General features: G+C 34.5%; 3 protein-coding genes across 7 annotated transcripts; 1 reads left to right on the top strand and 2 right to left on the bottom strand.

The window, feature by feature from the left end:
* The first annotated feature begins 1,127 nt into the window (after window positions 1–1,127).
* Window positions 1,128–16,766, top strand: LOC138185627 (PAT complex subunit CCDC47). Of its 5 annotated transcripts, XM_069124714.1 has the most exons (6): window positions 1,128–1,287; window positions 2,714–2,822; window positions 3,064–3,785; window positions 3,964–4,067; window positions 4,151–4,259; window positions 4,496–7,722. In XM_069124714.1, the coding sequence occupies exons 2-6, from the start codon at window positions 2,751–2,753 to the stop codon at window positions 7,230–7,232; spliced, it is 3,744 nt and encodes a 1,247-aa protein (XP_068980815.1). In that variant the 5' UTR covers window positions 1,128–1,287; window positions 2,714–2,750; the 3' UTR covers window positions 7,233–7,722. The 5 variants fall into 5 exon arrangements, 4 of the variants coding, with proteins under 4 accessions (XP_068980815.1, XP_068980817.1, XP_068980818.1 ...); XR_011174686.1 differs by lacking the exons at window positions 1,128–1,287; window positions 2,714–2,822; window positions 3,064–3,785; ... (1 more) ...; window positions 4,151–4,259; window positions 4,496–7,722 and adding exons at window positions 12,401–12,562; window positions 12,817–13,813; window positions 13,891–14,062; window positions 14,164–16,349; window positions 16,431–16,766; XM_069124715.1 differs by lacking the exons at window positions 1,128–1,287; window positions 2,714–2,822; window positions 3,064–3,785; ... (1 more) ...; window positions 4,151–4,259; window positions 4,496–7,722 and adding exons at window positions 12,401–12,562; window positions 12,817–13,813; window positions 13,891–14,062; window positions 14,164–14,388; window positions 16,090–16,766.
* Window positions 8,258–11,953, bottom strand: Klp68D (kinesin-like protein 68D). Its single transcript, XM_069124738.1, has 2 exons — window positions 11,574–11,953; window positions 8,258–10,840 (listed from the first exon to the last, which is right to left on the bottom strand). The coding sequence occupies exon 2, from the start codon at window positions 10,828–10,830 to the stop codon at window positions 8,653–8,655; it is 2,178 nt and encodes a 725-aa protein (XP_068980839.1). The 5' UTR covers window positions 10,831–10,840; window positions 11,574–11,953; the 3' UTR covers window positions 8,258–8,652.
* Window positions 15,498–17,581, bottom strand: LOC138185646 (PI-PLC X domain-containing protein 3). The gene is made up of 3 exons (XM_069124762.1): window positions 17,393–17,581; window positions 16,842–17,270; window positions 15,498–16,538 (listed from the first exon to the last, which is right to left on the bottom strand). The coding sequence occupies exons 2-3, from the start codon at window positions 16,984–16,986 to the stop codon at window positions 15,673–15,675; spliced, it is 1,011 nt and encodes a 336-aa protein (XP_068980863.1). The 5' UTR covers window positions 16,987–17,270; window positions 17,393–17,581; the 3' UTR covers window positions 15,498–15,672.
* Window positions 17,582–18,234: the final 653 nt, after the last annotated feature.

The raw sequence follows: 18,234 nt of genomic DNA, 5'->3' as shown, positions 1-18,234 counted from the left end.
ACTTTTCTAATTTTAATCAGGAAAGATACTCACCAGCCGGCCCGGTAAATCATAAAACTTATTACTAACGTCTTCCCAGAAACTGGATATTCTTCCAATTTGTTTTATCATTTCCTTTCAATTTATTTTTAATTCCTTCCATTAACTAAGGCATCCTAATTAGGATGTTTCTTCAAAGTTTTTCAATCTCCTTCGGATTTTGTTGGAGAAACTCGATTTCGATGCTTGGAAAATACTTTTAATGCGCGCAAATCGAAATATCATATTTAATGGCAAATGAATTCTAATAATTCTATATCGATAAATATAGTGCAGAGATTTATTTATTGACACCCTTAACACGACAGAAAAAAGTTACAAAGAGCATTCGAGCGTGTTTCGGATTAAAAACAATTCCAACTTTGAAATTGAAAACTGAAAGAGTATAAAAGATTCAAATTTCACAAAGTTGTGACATAGTTTCTCAGCGTCCGTTTACAAAGGCAAACATACCAAATAGCTTTTCGATATTTTTGATCTACCGATATATCTCGACTAAAATATTGGAAAACTTTATCGCAAGCATAGTAGCTCGGTAAATAATGTAGAGCTTTCGAATACGATTTTTCGCATCTTTTCTAGAATTTTATGAAAAATTGAATAACGAATGTATTATACTATCATACATTCATATTTATATCTGTTTAATGGACGTATATACAAATTTGTTGCTACGACGTAATCGATACTACGAAATACAATATTTTAACAGCATTATAAAAATTTACATCGCTTCTATCGATAAGAAATTCAAATTGAAAACAAATGTAAGGAAGAAATAAAAGGGAACAGAAGAAACCTCTTTGATGTTACTTTTTTCTATATGTATTAACATCTAGAAATAGAATTTATTATTTATTTTATTTTCGTTTCAGATGTATAATTTATTTAAATATATACATATTTAACAGTACTTTGTAGCATGATTCAACAGCGGTATTCATTCAGATTGATTTAAAAATGGAAGCACACATCATTGATTTCGTCGGTATACATACGCGCAAATGTATATATTTATCGGGTGTTGTAAAAACAGGAAAAAAATTCACGTTGGTAATAAAGTTTTCTACCAGCAATTAATTACCGAACACGACCTCTATATGCAGGCCAGTCATGCGCAGATCTTTGCTCGTTGAATATTTCTTTTTCGATATGGCTACCGAAAGGTTTTGTCGAAAACAAAATTAAGGAAGCAAAAATCTACACGGACAGAATTACTGAATATGATCATCGTGCATTGGTAATTTGGTAAGTCAAGCTTATTCTTTTTATTTCGATGTTATGGGAGGTTATAATTTAAGGGTAAAGTCGTCGAAAGAAATGAAAAAAATAGCATTGTAAAAGGGAGAATTAATTAAAAATCAAGGGTTCGCCATTTGGCTATGATCGCTTGATTGCCAAAAATTAGCGACGCGAGTGAAAATACCACTGTATTATATTTTTATGGATTAAATCGATCGAACAGCCTTTTGGTTACCTGTATTACAGGTTGCTCCGAAATTTTCATCATGATTTTGTTATTCCTATTATGTTATTAGCAGCATAATTTGTTTAAGCAAGCACCGCTTAATAAAAAGACACACATTGTTTATATAAGTCTCGTTTATTCTCCTATTAACAACAAAACTCACAGCTTTATTCGTATTAGCTGTGTTCATTCTATATATAACATGATTTTATTTCAACCTGAATGGCTATGTTTTTCTCTTTTTATTATCAGTCGCAAAGTAATTTTAAATATTAACTTTGTGTGATGTTAGTGTCTTTACATGGTGCACTTTGTTTAATGTTTTGTGGTACTTGTGTATCCTGGAAACATTATTGGAAATATGAGGTTTCCTTCCTATCGGTAAGTAGTTAGGGATTGATTCCTATATTCCAAAAAAATTATAAGTAGTAGTAATAGTAATAATAATAACATAAATTATTTCTTATTTTAAAAAACAAATCTCTTTTAATATGAATTCCTTTAGGAGCCCAATTACTTTTTAGAGTTATTAGCCTAAATATGTAAGTACGTATATAAAAATTGATTTATATTATAAAGTGTGTTATAAGAACTTGTTTAAAATGTATTTAAGTATTTGTGTTGTATTTTCTGTTGCTGAAATTGTCTATTCAGCAATATTTTACAGCACTTATAAGCAGTTAGCACTAAGCTATTTGCTTTCAAATATAAAGTTATAATAAACCTATTTAACATAAAATTTACTCGATGGAAACTTCACATTTAAATAATATTATATGTGTATATAAATTGTTTGAGTATTATAGTATATACAACATTAAATGGGTAAGTATAGTTTTTTTAAATTTGTAGCTTTATTATAACAAACTTTGAAAAAAATAAATCACAAATGATTAAATGAAATTGCTGCTGCAGGGTTGGCTTATAAAATAACATTATTACTCTGTGAATATATCGTTTCTACAGATATTAGTGAACATTGACTATATGTATATTACTTTTATAATTTCAAGCTTTCTTTAGAGTAACTATATATTTGTTTCCAATTTATTATTTATAATTAATCAAGAATTTATTTTTTTATACCATTAACTTTATGTACTTTATAGTAATTGTAGTGCAATTAACTAATTCTTATATTTTCATGCCAGCCCTAATGCTGCATTGTTATCATTCTCAAACATGATAGCACTTTTATACTTTCAGAAAACTCAGCAACAATTTTTCGTAGACGTGGTTAACCATGCAAAACTTTGATGATCTTGACATAGAGGGACGCAATCCCTCTCATTTATCTGAAGCAGATAAAGAAAAGGTAATGCGTAATAGGAATTGTTTGTAAAAGATATTGTTATTTATTAGAACCTTAGATATATTGTAATACACATTTGCTAAAGTTAGATACATAAAACATATCTAATCCAAAGCAGAATTCACAAAGGAAATCTGTGTTTCTGTAATAAAAAATCTACTACTTTCATGTCCAAATTAATGTTATATATTTATATTCTGCGACATGTTATCTGCCCATTCTATAAAGTGTTTATATTTCACAGGAAGAATATGATCGAAAACGCTTAATGAGGAGCAGTGTCACTGCCGAAGATGGCACTCTCAGACCTGTATATTCTGAGACAGAAGATGGTGATATATGGTGTCATATCTGTAATATTGCTCTATTTGGAGCTCATAAATTACTAAATCATAATATGTGTAGTCGTCACAAAATGAAATTAAACGAATGGCCATACCCAGTATTATTATGGTCCAAACGGTCAGATATTGTGAAAACAGCCCCACCTGTTCAATCGGCGGCTATTGGTGATGGCTTGGCACCCGGAGAACCAATACCACCTGGCATGGAAGATCAAATAACTAGAACAACTACGATTCAGATGAGTCTGGATCGACATAGAAGTTCACCGCTTGTTGGTCTTGAATATCTGCTTGAACTGGTTGACAATGACTCTTGTGAACCCAGTTATACATGTGTTTTGTGTGATAAACGAGGTGATCCTCGCACTGTTATGGCTCACATTACCAGCTATAATCACAGAATAACTTATCTAAATAGACATTTCCCAACAATATCGCGAGCAATTACGGAATTACCGCGTACTCCTAATTATAAGCGTGGAGCTAATGAAATATCTGTGTTAGTGGCAAAGAAGATCGAAGAACGATTTGGAAGATTACAACCGCAGTTGGTCGACAAGAATCAATTCGAAAAGAGTAAAATGCAATACATCAAAAGGGTTTATCAGGACTATCATTTTAGGTAAGTCATGATATTTACCTTTCCACATTTTCGACTTCTATACGGTCGAACATTATACGAACATCGGTTCGCGTGATTTTACGAATGTTTATGAACATGATTCAACAAGGTGCGCGTTAATGATCTTCGTAATTTAATTTACTTTTCCTTTAAATCAATGGCTGTTTCCTACGTGCAGGGAAACGCCAGAATTAACATTTATGGATGTTTACGATGTGCGATGGGTAACGAACTTTGAAGAGAAGATGGCAGAAATGACTGGTAATAGTAGTTCAAAGAAAGGTGAGTATATGACAATCTATATCTTCAATGTACATCGTTTGTGTATTTACAAGTATTGAATCGTTCAATAATCTTGTATTAAGATTCTCAACCTGCCAATGAGAAGCAAGACAATAAACATAAAAGTGAAGATAAGAAAAATGAAAAATCATCGCCGAAGAAAACAGACTCGAAGTCAGATACTACTAAATCGTAAGTTAATGCTTACCTTTGATTACGAATTGTGTATATAATATTTTGATTTAACAGGATTCGTTTAATGTTTTTGTCAATATTTAATTTTTGACATTTTCTTCGTTTAAATAAATTTGACGAGTAATATGATAATCCAGAAACAATATAAATATATGGAATATGATCATATGCCTTCCTTCGTTAATAAAGCCACTGAAAATCAAGTGTTGAATTAATGTTTTGTCTTTTTTTAGGGGTTTCAAGATCCGTATTCTCACAAGGGATAAATTAAGTATTCGTAAACCCCTAGATAAAGACGAAGAGAACGTGAAAAAGTCCCCCAAACGCCCCTCCGACGAGACGAAATCTCTCTCGTCGCTTTCGAGCATATCAAGTAGCCCATCGCCATCGCGTTCGAGATCACGATCACCTATTCGTAATCGTAAAGCCAGTTCAGTAGATAAAAGTGGAAAATATCGTAGTAAATCGCGATATTCGCGCGATCGTACGCGTTCTCACACTCGTTCACGTTCGCGTTCCCCAGAACCTCTTAGGGAGCGAGATAAATGGGACAAATATCGAGAACAAATCAGACGTGCCGAAGAAACTCTTGATCGCGCGTTGAAGTTCCACGAGAAAAACCCAGAAAAGCATCCATCTTATCCCGACGAATGGAAAAAGTTTTGGAACAGGCGATATAAAGAATTACAAGCCGAAGGTAAAGATCCAAGCAAACATGACTTTAAACCGGAGTGGATCGAGTTTTGGAATAAACGAATGCGGGAAATTCATAATGAACAGTTGCAACAGCGGAAAGAAGAGATCAGGAAACGATTAGAATTACCGGAAGATAAGCCACCAGAAAAATGGATTCCATCGAGCAGGCGCGACAGATCGCCTAAAAGAAGTCGCCATCGTGTGGAGAGCGATGACGAAGTGGAGTATGTCGGTACGAAAACAATAAAGACGGATTATTATGATCGTCATGACATTAGGGAACGTGATTACGCTTACTCTTCATACATACGTGGAAGAGGAAGCATGTATAGAAGCACTTATTATCCTCGGGGAATTCCACCACGTACCAGACCGATACATTACGCGACACCATATCCGGTAACAGACAAGTCTCCGAGCCCTATACCAGACGAGGTATTGACCGAGGATTTAGAAGTTGTCGGTTTATTGCGATTACTTACGGCACTAGAGGGTCAGTTAGGTTCTCTTGGGCCAAAGATAGTATCTCTTCTTTCGAAAGCGTTAGCAGCGGAAAAAGCGAAACCTAATTCTGCCGAGGAATTACTGTATGACGAAGAAGTGTGTGTATTGTTTGAAACAGTCAAAGAAAAATTAAAAGGCCAATTATTCGCGGGAATGATAGAAAAAATGGCCATAACGCCAACAAAAACCGCGATACAAAACATTGCTCAATTGCTGCATAAGGCGACAGAAAGCAAAAAGAAAATGGAGGAGGAGAAAAAGAAGAAACACGAACTAGAAGCTGCCAGATCGACGAGCTATATGCCTAGAACAGCTATCTATCAAAGGCCGGTTGAGATAATTACACCCGCCATTAAGTCCGAACCCGTTAGCGTACCTGGTGTCGGAACTGTAGATAAGGTAGCTATAGCTCAACAGATAGCAGCTGCTTTGGTAGCTCAAGGTAGATCTAACGTATCGCAAGAAGAATTAGAAACTCTCATTAACGCAGTTGTAGGAATGGCTGAGGCATCTAAAAATTCTGATAAACCAGTAACTACCGCAGATTTCGTTAAAGGACTATCAAGCGGAAGTAATACTCTACCTGAGGCTACAACGCATGCTGCACCTACTGTTTCAACAACGGTGGATACAGTTGAACGCCAAACTTCTAGAATGGAGAGTTTATCGGATTCGGACTTGAAATCGCTTTTACAGAACTTTAAAGACCTGACCACTCAGGAACAACACGGACTTATTAATTTTTTAAAGAAATTAGAAGTAACCGATCCAGTTCGAGTAGAAAAGTTAAGAGCGTTTGTTAATTTGGGCATGACGTCGATAGCGTCAGCAGTACCAAAAATAAAATCTCCAACGCCAGAAAAAGTGGAGATTACTTCTAAGTCGAATAGGAGTATCTCTCCATTCTCCGGACGTAAGGCAAATCAAAATCTCGTAGAGGAGGAAGATAAATGGAAACCTAAGATAGATATGTTCGCGAACGATGACGAGGAAGAACAACAGATTAAAAATGACAATGACGATAAACAAAAGACAAAGTTAGATTTATCAGATGATGATGATGATTACACGTTTGAAGATATATATAAAGCAGCGGATAAAAATGTTAGTGAGAATGAAAAAGCAAAGAAAAAGTCACGAGCGTTTTCGAAATCATTGTCGAATTCGCCGCGATCATGGACGCGCTCTCACTCACGTTCGAGATCACGTTCTCCCGTAAGATCAAAGGAATTAACGAAAACTAACGACCCAAATGCGATTTTAAACGAGACGAAGCGACTGATAGCTAACATAATGGGTGATCTTCCAAACAAATACGTGCCAAAATCGCATCTACCACTCGGAAACGATAATTCTGAGAAAAATATGGTGAAACCGGTAGATTCAATGTCTAACACATCAACAGCTTCAATGCCGAGTTTTTATAATCAAGAATATGTTCAAAATAATCAACAATCTTGTTCCCGTCCACAAGGACCTTCTTTAAGTTATCCAAACATGTCCAATCAACAATTCCAAAATTATCCTCAACAAGTTTATAGTGGTAATCAGGGTTACATGGACAATAGTTATAATTATCAAGGATACGGTGGTCTAGGGAATCAGGGTCAATACAGTGGACCGTCCATGACATCGAATCAATATCCGACTCAACAAAATTACGATACATCAGCTTACGTTGGACCGCCCACGGCTCATTCTTCCAGTTATTCACAGCAACAACAACAACAACCATACGGAAATTACGTGCAACAACAGCGTTTCTATTAACGTGACATTCGATTTACAGGCTATCGAGAATATACAAGAATTTTACATAATTGTAAAGCTATTTACAATTGTTAAGGGATTTTTACCTTAGACGCTATTACAGTGTCTAATGTGAATGTTTAAATGTTACTAGTTCAAGAACTCTAATCAAGATTTAGAGATGATCAGGATCCTGTTGAGTTTATAATTTAACAGAATTGATGTAAATACGTTTTAATATAGCGCTCTTTTTCACTACTACGTTAATATAATAACTTTTTCACTACTATGCCAATCAGAAGTACCCTGATCATTTCTACAAGAAAGAAAAAAAGGTTAATAATACGCTTATTTCATTGTCACAGGACTTCCCGATATATTTCACATTTACATTTGTCGTTTCTCTTCGTGCAGAAAAATTTATTTCCCCGTCGTTTTTTATACGTTTATAATCGCGCATCTCGCCCTCGTCGGTAACGAGAAAATTAAATACAAAAAAGAAAAAATACAATGAAATCTTTCTTAAAGTGTATCGCGTACAGGCGTGGAGTGAGTGTTTCTAAAGATGGAGTGTTTTTAAAAAACGATCAATGTCAACGGGACGAAAGTAAGTAAAAAAAAAAGAACTTGAAACGAAAAAACGACTACTTTATATTACAATTTTGTTATGCTAATTTTAATTCGATCAATTGTTCATCGTTTTATAATTTAGCAGTTTCAGATACGTGTGATAAAATATCAAAGGAGTCGAAAATAATGATGTTATTTTTACAAGCACTTTTAATGTTAAAAAAAAATATATATATATATATAATATCAAGGGTAACTGTATGTAATTTTATAGTAAAAAAGAAGAATTGTAAAAAGCATTAGATTAAATGAGTAAACTATAATCTTCATTTGTAAATACTTTTAAGCGTGTAAGTTCTCCATGTATCCGCGAAACTACAAAGATACAAAAAATCCTTAAACTCGATAGTGGTAATAGTGAGATTAAAGCACATAAGTTTAATTGTATAAAGAAGGAAAAAAAACACATAAACGAGTTATATTTCTTCTTATGTTTCGTATTTCTATTCTAACAAATACTACAAAAAAGGCAAACAAAAATTACGCATTCCAGTCTTCATAAGCGAATAGGAATCTGACTTGGACACAGAAATAATCGATATATTAATACCATGTGGCTGCACAGTGCACACTGACTAGAGAGTTACAAAGATTTCGGCTATTTCGTGCCTATCGATGCACACAGAGTACCATGTGTCGTATCACAACGAATCGTATAATTATATATATGTATATATATATAATTATATGTATTAATATAATTATATACATACATATATATATATATGTATTAATCCAAAGCTCACGATGCGGTTCGTACAATATTTACACGTTTCTTTACAGACTTTATCGGAACGTATTAAAAAATTGTCTACTTCGGTACGAGACCTCTCATCTTTGGATAAACCGGCGCTGGGATTTGAGGGATCTTTCCAACGCTTTTAGGTCGTATTTTCGCGGATTGCAAACGTGGTTTCGATCTAAGTTTCGCACTAGACGCATCGACGTCAATGTCTCCTTCGTCTCGCAACGCTTCTTCGAGAACAGCTTGAATCGTAGGTGCGATAGCGGGTCCTTGATAGTCTAGCGTTGTTCTAGCTGGCATATCTAGGTCTAGATTCAATATATTTTCACCCGCATAACGACTACCTCCTCCCATGGCTAGAGCAATTCGGGCATATTCCGAGACTGGCCTACGGGCACCAGGAATCGACGTGGGTCTCCTTATCAAGTCTACGCTGGATGGTTCTGTTTCCTTTACTACCCAACCGTCTTCTTCTTCGTCGAGGTGAATTCTCGATAGGATCTTATTCTTCTCTTCGTCGGGAATGAAATTCTCGATTATAAGATACTTTAGTTTTAGTTCCTTCATTAGCTCGTGTTGAGTTTGTTCTAAGTCTCTTCTGTCTCTGTTGAAGTCGTTAGTGACGTCTTCGAGTTCCTGCTTGAGAACTTGTAACTTATTGAAACATTTCCTGAGCTTCCTAGACTTCACATCCACTTCTTGTTGCAAGTTCGAATAAGTTTCTTTCACGCCTAGCATAGTTAGCTCTTCGTCCTCCAGTTTCTGTTGCATTTCGACCTCTCGTTTCTTTCTCTCGGCAATTTCCGCCGCTTTCTGTTCCAGTGTTCTCTGTTGTTCGTTAGTATGGTCAATGATATTCTTACCACCGCAAAGCATCTTACTTTCCAAATCCTTTATTCTCATTACGAGTGCCTCCGTCTCTTGCTTCTCGGCTTTCAATTGTTCCGCAATTAATTTCTTATCCGTCTCTATTTTATTATCCTCTCCCCGACTGTCTTCCGCTTCCGACTCTGAGTCCACGGCTTCGTCTCCCTTCTTTCTCTTCGATTTCTTCTTTCGTCTCTGCACAGTGCCCTTTTGCGCCAGCTTCTCCTTCAATCGACCGATCTCTTCCTGATACTGTCTCAATAGCGCGTCCTTCGGATCTTCGTTTATTTTTGGTTTGTTCTTAATGTTCTTCGCCCGATTCGCGTACCGTAACGTTGTCAAAGACTCGTCGTAATTGTAACTAGCGGGCCCAATGTTTGCAACCATGATGGTCTTCGAGTTACCGCCTAAAGAGTCCTGCAGCAGCCGCGTTAACTTGGAATCTCTATACGGCACGTGCGTTGTCTTCCCGTCTACCAGGGCCGAAATTACATTTCCTAGTGCTGATAAGCTCAAATTGATTTTACTGGCTTCCTTGAGTCTCTCGCCAGAGGCTCCAGTCTTGCTTTGCCTTTCACTGCCCGCGAGATCTACCAGGTTCAAACGACCGACCCTAATCCCACTGCTATCATCAATCGATCCCATTTCAATGGTGATCAAAAATATCGCGTGCGACCTAGAACTATGTTCGTTCATATTCGTCGCGCCAATGGTTCTATTCTGATTTCCGGTGTTCATCAACTGCTGAATTTCAACGGCGCTCTTGCACACCGACGTGGATAGGTCTTTAACGAATACACCAGTGTCTGGTTTCTCCTTCAACTCGAATCGGAGACTCTGATCGGGCTGCAAAAGGTCGCGAATCTCTTCCTGATATATTTCAAGGTAACTAGCTCTCACCAGGTATTGCATGTTCTCTGACCTGCCTATGTGATTAAAAATATGCTCGAACGATCGTGGAATTACACCGCGTCTCTCGTGATCGCTCTTCAGGCCCTCCATGGTGTACGTTTTGCCTGTTCCGGTTTGGCCGTAAGCGAAGATGGTACCGTTGAAACCGTCAAGAACCGAGGATACCAGTGGCCTGACCGTTTCCTCGTAGAGGTCTTGTTGGCTGGAATTCCAGTCATAGACCGCATCGAACGTGAAAACTTTCACATTGTCGGTGGAAGGATCGTCCCGCGGATGACGAATCTCGACCACTCCCCTCGAAGGGAATACGTCGACCACACGCGTATAACCACGAGCTAACTCCTTCTCGTCCATCGGTCTGCAACGCACGACCACCTGGACGCGCTGGGTCACGACGTCCGCCGAGCCGCTCGTCTTCATGCTCTTCTTTTTCCAGGTTTTCAGCTGGTTGTCCGACTTATCCATGTTGACGGGGCTGATACGGCTTCACCTGAGAAAAACGCAACGGTGAGACTCTGGACTCGAGCACGCACGCAACTACTTTGCAAAATCAATACTTAATCCCATTCGACCCATTGCAAAACCGGTGAAATTGTGAAATAACCGTATCGTAAAAAGTGATAGTTGATCTTGTAAAGAAAACGGATAATATCGTGTTTTATGAATTAATAAAGGTTTTATGGAAGTAACGTGACGTCTCGTTTGTTTAATTTTACGATTGTACGTGTACTTCTTTGCAATTGTTGCCGTTAATGGAAAAGTGACGAACAAGGCGCCGGTTGACGTAACTGTTTGTACTTGCGTGATCTTTAGTGTGTAGGAGTAGTGTGTAGGATCCGCTGCATGGTCGTTGATTAATCGAAACACGATTGTTTTATTCCCCCGAGAAAAGTTAAGTATCCGTTTCTTCGTTAACGACAAGGAGCGAGAATACTCGTAAGCATCTCGTAATTCACGCATATCCCGATTTCTTTTTAATTACGAATTAGAATTAAGCAGAGAAATCGTAAAAATTGCGTTGGAATGCGGCCGCGACTTTGTTAACGTTTAGCGAGAAACTTTCTTGATTTTTCGAAGCATTCTTTGACTAGATGCTCTGTTATTTTTAACGGGGAAAAAAGAAACGAAAGTACGTACACGTAGTACACCTTAACCAAACATCGCGTGACACGTTCTACATAAATGTCGGGACTGTATATTTTTCCGACAATACACACTTACCTTCTGAAGTTTCTCAAGACAACAAGCGCACGCACGTACAAGACACGTTACTATAAAGGTACGACGATTTTTCGTCGTATCCGCATGTTACCCTTATCCGCAAAGTATTGATCCATTATTTGCTTTCTAGGATTTACACTAACGCGCGCTCTTTTTATTTCCACTTGTTCGAACAGTTCTAATTCGTGGGTTGGTCTGAGCTCCTCCTTTAATCAGAGCACGATGCTCGAACGAATCATTAGAACGGTTGACGATGCATTGCGATAAAACGCAGAAACAACCGCATCGTATTTTGACAGGAAAAACGTATTACAATCAAGCGTGCGCACTGAACTTCCCTCACTCGTTTCCACGGACTTACTGAATCGATCTCTCGTTTAATCACTGGATATATTTCTCAAGATAGTCGTGTCGATGTTGGTATACGAAAGTTTGTAGAAAGAAATTTACTTTATCGACGAATCGCATTTTCATTTTTTTAAAACCTTGAAGGAAACAATAATGTTGGTATAAGTTATTTAATTCACGTTGGAAAAGTTAATCGATATAATATTATCTGAAGAATACTATGATAGTAAAATAATAACTATTTTTATATAATTTTGTGTTTTTTTAATTAAAATATGTGAACGTGGTCGTATATATATGCACATGTATGCATATAGATATATATATAACTGTTTTATTCAAGAATTATTACGTTATATATAACAAATATTTCACGTTTGGGAAATATTAAGTAAATTCCCCAAAGGTAAATATTTCATAAATTAAAAGGCAATTAAAATATTATTTTTATCTATAACAACGACCTTTTGATCAAGGAAATGACGTTTTAGTTTGTAGTTAGCTTCGTGGCGTGCAAGTCACCTCGAAAGGGTGCAGTGACAGTGTTATTACAAACATTATTATATTTAATTAGTAACTGGAATCAATGTTGAAAAGTTAGAAGAGTTTTATATAAATTTACAGTGAAGTTAGTGTAATACATTAAATTGATAGGAGTAAACATTCTTGTTACATAAAATCATTCCACTAAAAGCTTTTTTAAGCACTTCGTATTTTAGCCTGAAAATATCATTTTTGGGAATTACTTTTATATAATTATTTTAGTAGCATATTACTCGAAGTTACCCGTTTCAAGCAGAATAAATATAGGATTATATGTATAATTTTTTGTTTAGTTTATTGTTTTGATGTCCTAGCTCTTTGCTGCTTTCTCTGTTTCAGACAAAATGAAATTGTGGTTAGTTGTAGTTCACATCATCTTGGTTGCAACCAACATATGGGTCACAGCACATTTTCATGAAGAGCTTCCTGAAGACAATGAATTTGCAGAGTTCGAAGATTTTGAAGAAGAGAAGCCAGCTCAAACAATCAATGATCATAATATAGAACACCTTAAAGAATCAAATAATAATCAAGATTTCGACGAGGAAGATGTTTTAATTGTGGATGGTGATAGTGAATTTGATCACTTCCAAGATGAAGAAGAATTTGAGGGATTAGATGCAGCTGGAGGAAATGCAGGGCCAAAAAGTGATGAACCTTCTACTTTAACGATCACAAAAATACCACTTCATCTACGTGCAAGATGGGATAGCTTTTACTTAGAGATACTAATGATTATTGGGCTATTAGTATATTTTATCAATTATGTAGCAGGACGTTTTAAAAATGCCCATATAGCAGAGGTGTGGCTCATGGAACATAAGCAGCTTTTGCTGGATAATTTCTCTCTTGTTGGAGATACAGGAAAATCAAGCAAAGATATGTCTGAAAGTGGTTTGGTAAAAGAAAGTCAGTCTCATTATAGCTTGTATTGTTCAGGGAGAGTTGGGTGTGATTCCATGTTAATTGAATTGAAATTAATTAAGAGGCAAGATTTGGTTGCGGTACTAGCACAGCTTGTGAGGCCTCAAAATGATCAGGCCCATATACGTGTAGAATTAGCAAAAGATGAAACAGATAGTTTTGTATTAGCAATAGCTACAAAAAGGACTGCAATGCATTTAGTACGTGATATGGCTGATATTAGTGTTTATTGTCCAGAAAAGAGACCAGGGGAAAAATTTGGTCTTCCATCAGGTTTTTATGTAATGTCTGAAATTGCTGAAGCAGCATCAGCTATTTTAGATACAAGAGTTTTACAAGCATTTTCAAAGTTTGCACCATATATAGATTACATACATATTAGTGATCAATTTAGTGGTCCAAAACAACAAGAGTAAGTATTAAATACGTTTTGTATTAAGAATAATGTGTTTCTTGCTTCATGTTGCCATACTTTTAATTTTACTTTAGAGATACAACTCAGCTAACAATGCCTGAAGTGAAAAGAGTTTTACTTGTTGGACTAAATATAAGTATTAAAGGACGTACCACTAATGCAGAAGGTCAAGAAAAATTAAAACTCCTGTTACAATTAACCTTCTATTTATTAGATAAATTACGTCGTTTTAAATTATCCAAAGAGGTTTGAATATATATATATATATATATGTATGCTTTTAAAATTATATTACTATTCTAATTTATACTGTTGTTTTATTCATTGAAATTTTATCCTATTTTTAGGGTAAAAGCAAAGCGGATAAAAATAGATTAAGAGTAGAGGAAGCATTTTTAAAAACAACTCATGCAGCCAGAGCTGAAGCAGCTGCACAGCGAAGAGAAGAACGTCGTAGAGCTGAAAAGGAACGTATATTACAAGAAGAAGATCCTGATAAACAAAGAAAGTGGGAAGAGAAAGAACAACGAAGACTAGCTAAAAAACGAGCACCTAAAATGAAGCAGCTTAAGGTGAAAGCATTATGACCAAATAAAACCAATTATAGAGAATTTGTTAAAACTTTTGAAGAGCTATAAGTTGCTCAATTGAACTGCCTACTTAATTTAACTCATATAGCAAAGCTGTATCATTTCAACCATATTTACGTATTTCTTACAACTATCAAAATTTCATTAAATAGCTTTAAATTGTCACAAAGGTATAGAAAGTATATATTACATACTTAAAATCGACCTCTGTGAGATAAAAATACTTTTATATTTTTTATTTGTGATATATACCTCCATTTTGTTTTCCTGTTGAAAATATATCTCATTACTGTTACATATTTATTTTACGCATAATTATTATAACTTATCAAATAAGCCATAAACTCAGCATAATATGTTATAAAGATCTTTGACTTGATAAAAGTGCAGCAACATATTATGGAGACAATATATATAATTGTTGTTTTGAACTGATATTAATATTACTTATTGCACAATTTTTGTTGAAATCCACCCTTTTATGTTATAAATATTCTTACTAAATATTTATATCATAATAGTAGACCATAACTATAAAAAAATTTTCACGCATGTATGCTTTCAATCATATTGAGATATGATGCTCATAAATCATATTGAAATATTTAAAGCATATTCTTTTGATTACTTAAATAATGATATATATATATATTAATCAAAGTAGTTAAAATTAAATAGAGTAAAATATAAGTGAAAAATGGAACAAAAATATTAAGAATATAGGATATAAGAATAAAATATTAGTATGAAATTTATATTGATTTATAGAAATTAAATATTTAATAATAATGATATGATGTTAAATACTATTTCAGTGTGCATGAACTGAACATTTAAACGTGAAACTTTATTCAATATTTTTTAATCAATTAGCTAAATGTCATAAATGTTATTCTTAAAACATTTTTTCATCAACACTTTTCAGGCAAATCATTGTTATTTCATAGTATTATATTTATATAGATTGAAATAAGTAAGGAACGTACTGCAGCCATTGATATTATGATGTTATTAAACTTTAGAAGTTATGCCAGGGTTTAGAATAAAAATGAAATATTTAGATTTTTAATAAAGTAACGTGAACATGAATTTATTATACTATTTATTATATATACAAATACTTCTTTAGAAGTAAAATAAATTTTCCATTGAAAATGTATGATACAAGAATATCTTTAAAATAATTTTTCACAAACAGATTGCATTGAAATCGTAAATTTCATATTCAATTTGTATATACATATGTGCATTCGAGTACAAAATATTTCACACGGAATATTGTACATTGAAATACAATTTTTTATTAGTATTGATGACTGTCTTACAAAATAAAAAATTGTGATCAGATATAAAATCAGCTATAACGATATTTAAACCACCACGGCCAGGTCGTTTTTTATTTATCCACGGAAGAATTGCTTTTTGACACGATGGTACTAAATCTCTCTGCAATGTACCGCATAGATGTTTCAATACATAAGGAATATCAGGTGTTAAGAGGCATTGTGATACGAAACCGATTTGTAATGGTCGCGTCTTCAATTCGATATCTAAAAAGTTTATAAGCTCGTTAACGTTAACGGTGTTAGGCCATGGAGTGCGCCACAGTCCACTTGGCCATAAATTTTTATAATTTTGTGCATATTCGTTTCTGTAAATAACGATGACTTGGTACTTTTCCAGATTAAGCCAATGTAATGTGATGTGATTAAACGTAGATGCCATGGGGCATAATTTTGTTTGAAATATTCGGAAAATCGTTTCAACGAGATGGTGATGATCCATTTCGGAGAATGAATAAAAATGTTGAAAATCTAGGATTACGATCTCGTTATTGTGATAAGACAGCCATTCTGCTATTTCATGGAGTGGTTGATATATTTTCGATCCGTACAAGCCATGAACAAAATAGATATTCCCATCCGTCGGCTTCGTCGCCACGCGTAAGTCTAGATATCGAATTCCACCATCGAGCTGATCCTTGATGCTTTCATGTTGTGTAATGGACCAATTAAAAATAACAGGTTTTGAAACGAACGAACAATAACGACCAAGAGCTCTGATGTATCTTGGTTCGTCGGGTCCCACGTCACTGTGCCGATTTATGGTATAAGTCATCGTATCATGAGAACCTATTAGAAGTTATCAATTTATATTACATGTACTAATTTTATAATTTTGAGGTCAATATAATTGTATGAAACGGGATCATTAGTTTTTAAATATATCGAAATATATAACTGACAATGTGATTTAAAAATTTTCATTTTATGTAAAATTTTATGTACGTCGAAAGAAATTCTAAATTTGATATTAATTAATTCTTCTGGATCTAATAAAATTAAATGATCTCTTTAAAACTTCGAAATATAAATATTAGCTTTCTAGCTTCTAATATAGATTTTCATAAGACGAGAAAATATTTTGAAACTTACCGGGTATCGCCAAACGTATTATGGGAAGGCTTTTCAAAGCTTCTGGTAGCCGAGTCATCCAGTATTCTAGTTCCTCGTTTACGGCGGAGTTCTTTCGTTTTGATCTGTGTGAAAAATTACTGACACCTTTAATTTCATATTCCATTTTATTATATATTTAGTATCGATGTTGTAGAAAATTTCTTGATGAATTATTATAACGAAAGAACGGAATGATGTAGGTGACGTACACCTACTCGTCAAATGACTCGTCAGTAGATGTTCTCCATGCTTTATATCGCTTTTTCAAATTAACGTTCCCACGGTGATGGTGCATTAATCACCTCGCACCTTCTTCCGACACACAACTGGACGGTACAGATTCATAGAACCTAACCTCATGGTCATTTGGTTATTCAGTGTCCCTCTTTTCTACAACCGAGAAGTTAACTGCGGGAATGAGTTCATTAGAAAAAAAGATACTGTTAACGATACGCTGTCATGATATTTATTTATATAAAAAAATCTGAATGTTCTTTTTTATGAATTATTGTAATATTTTCAATATGTACGATTTAGAAAGAGGTGTTTGACACAAATAGTACGATTATATTAAATAATTTTGAAGATAAAATTTAGAGAATTAATTCAAAAGTCTAAATAGTGCATGTGAAATTTTATTTTTCATTGAAATTTAACGAGAACAGTATTTTATTTTATGGAACTACAAACGATTATTAATTATTGGAGTAGGAGCATGGTATCATGTCACGTGTTCTGAAATACGAAACGGTACAAATATGGAATTCTATATATCCTCTACAAGAGTAATTTACAATTGCATAATAACATCACGGACGAAGTACTAGGCAATTGTATACAATATTAATGTAATTTTGTGATATATTGAGTCGATAAAGTCGCATATGACATAAAAATGGTAAGACAGTCAGGTTATACATACTATATTCAATATTCATTGATAAATTTCATTCGACAAATGAAATTAGAGAATGGATACCTTATTTTCTAAGACATCTATGTTTCAAACTCAGTATTAACTTTATGCAATGTAATATGATATGTGCATCAGGCTTTTCTAAGGATTTGTCGATTCAAATTTGGTGAATTTATTTTCTATGTTTCCCGCTCGCCAAGTTAAATATCTCCACCAATAGAAAATCTCAATCAATAGAAATTTCCACCAATAGGATATCCGCTAGATGACGCCATGCCAAGAAACGTTAGTCAAATGTTGAAAGTTGTAGCGGTTAAATGTATCATTTTTGCTTTCTATACAGTATAACAGGTAATATGCACAACTTAATCTATTAATTAAACAATATTGCTATTTTATTACCGTTTTTACATTATTATTGGTTTCGTTAATTGATACGTGTTTGTTTAAGAATTT

This window comes from Bombus flavifrons, chromosome 12, assembly GCF_040668555.2.
Source record: "Bombus flavifrons isolate JBK064 chromosome 12, iyBomFlav1_principal, whole genome shotgun sequence".
NCBI lineage: Eukaryota > Metazoa > Arthropoda > Insecta > Hymenoptera > Apidae > Bombus > Bombus flavifrons.
The sequence above is the reverse complement of the archived record's forward strand: the minus strand, read 5'-3'. Positions and strand labels throughout refer to the sequence as shown.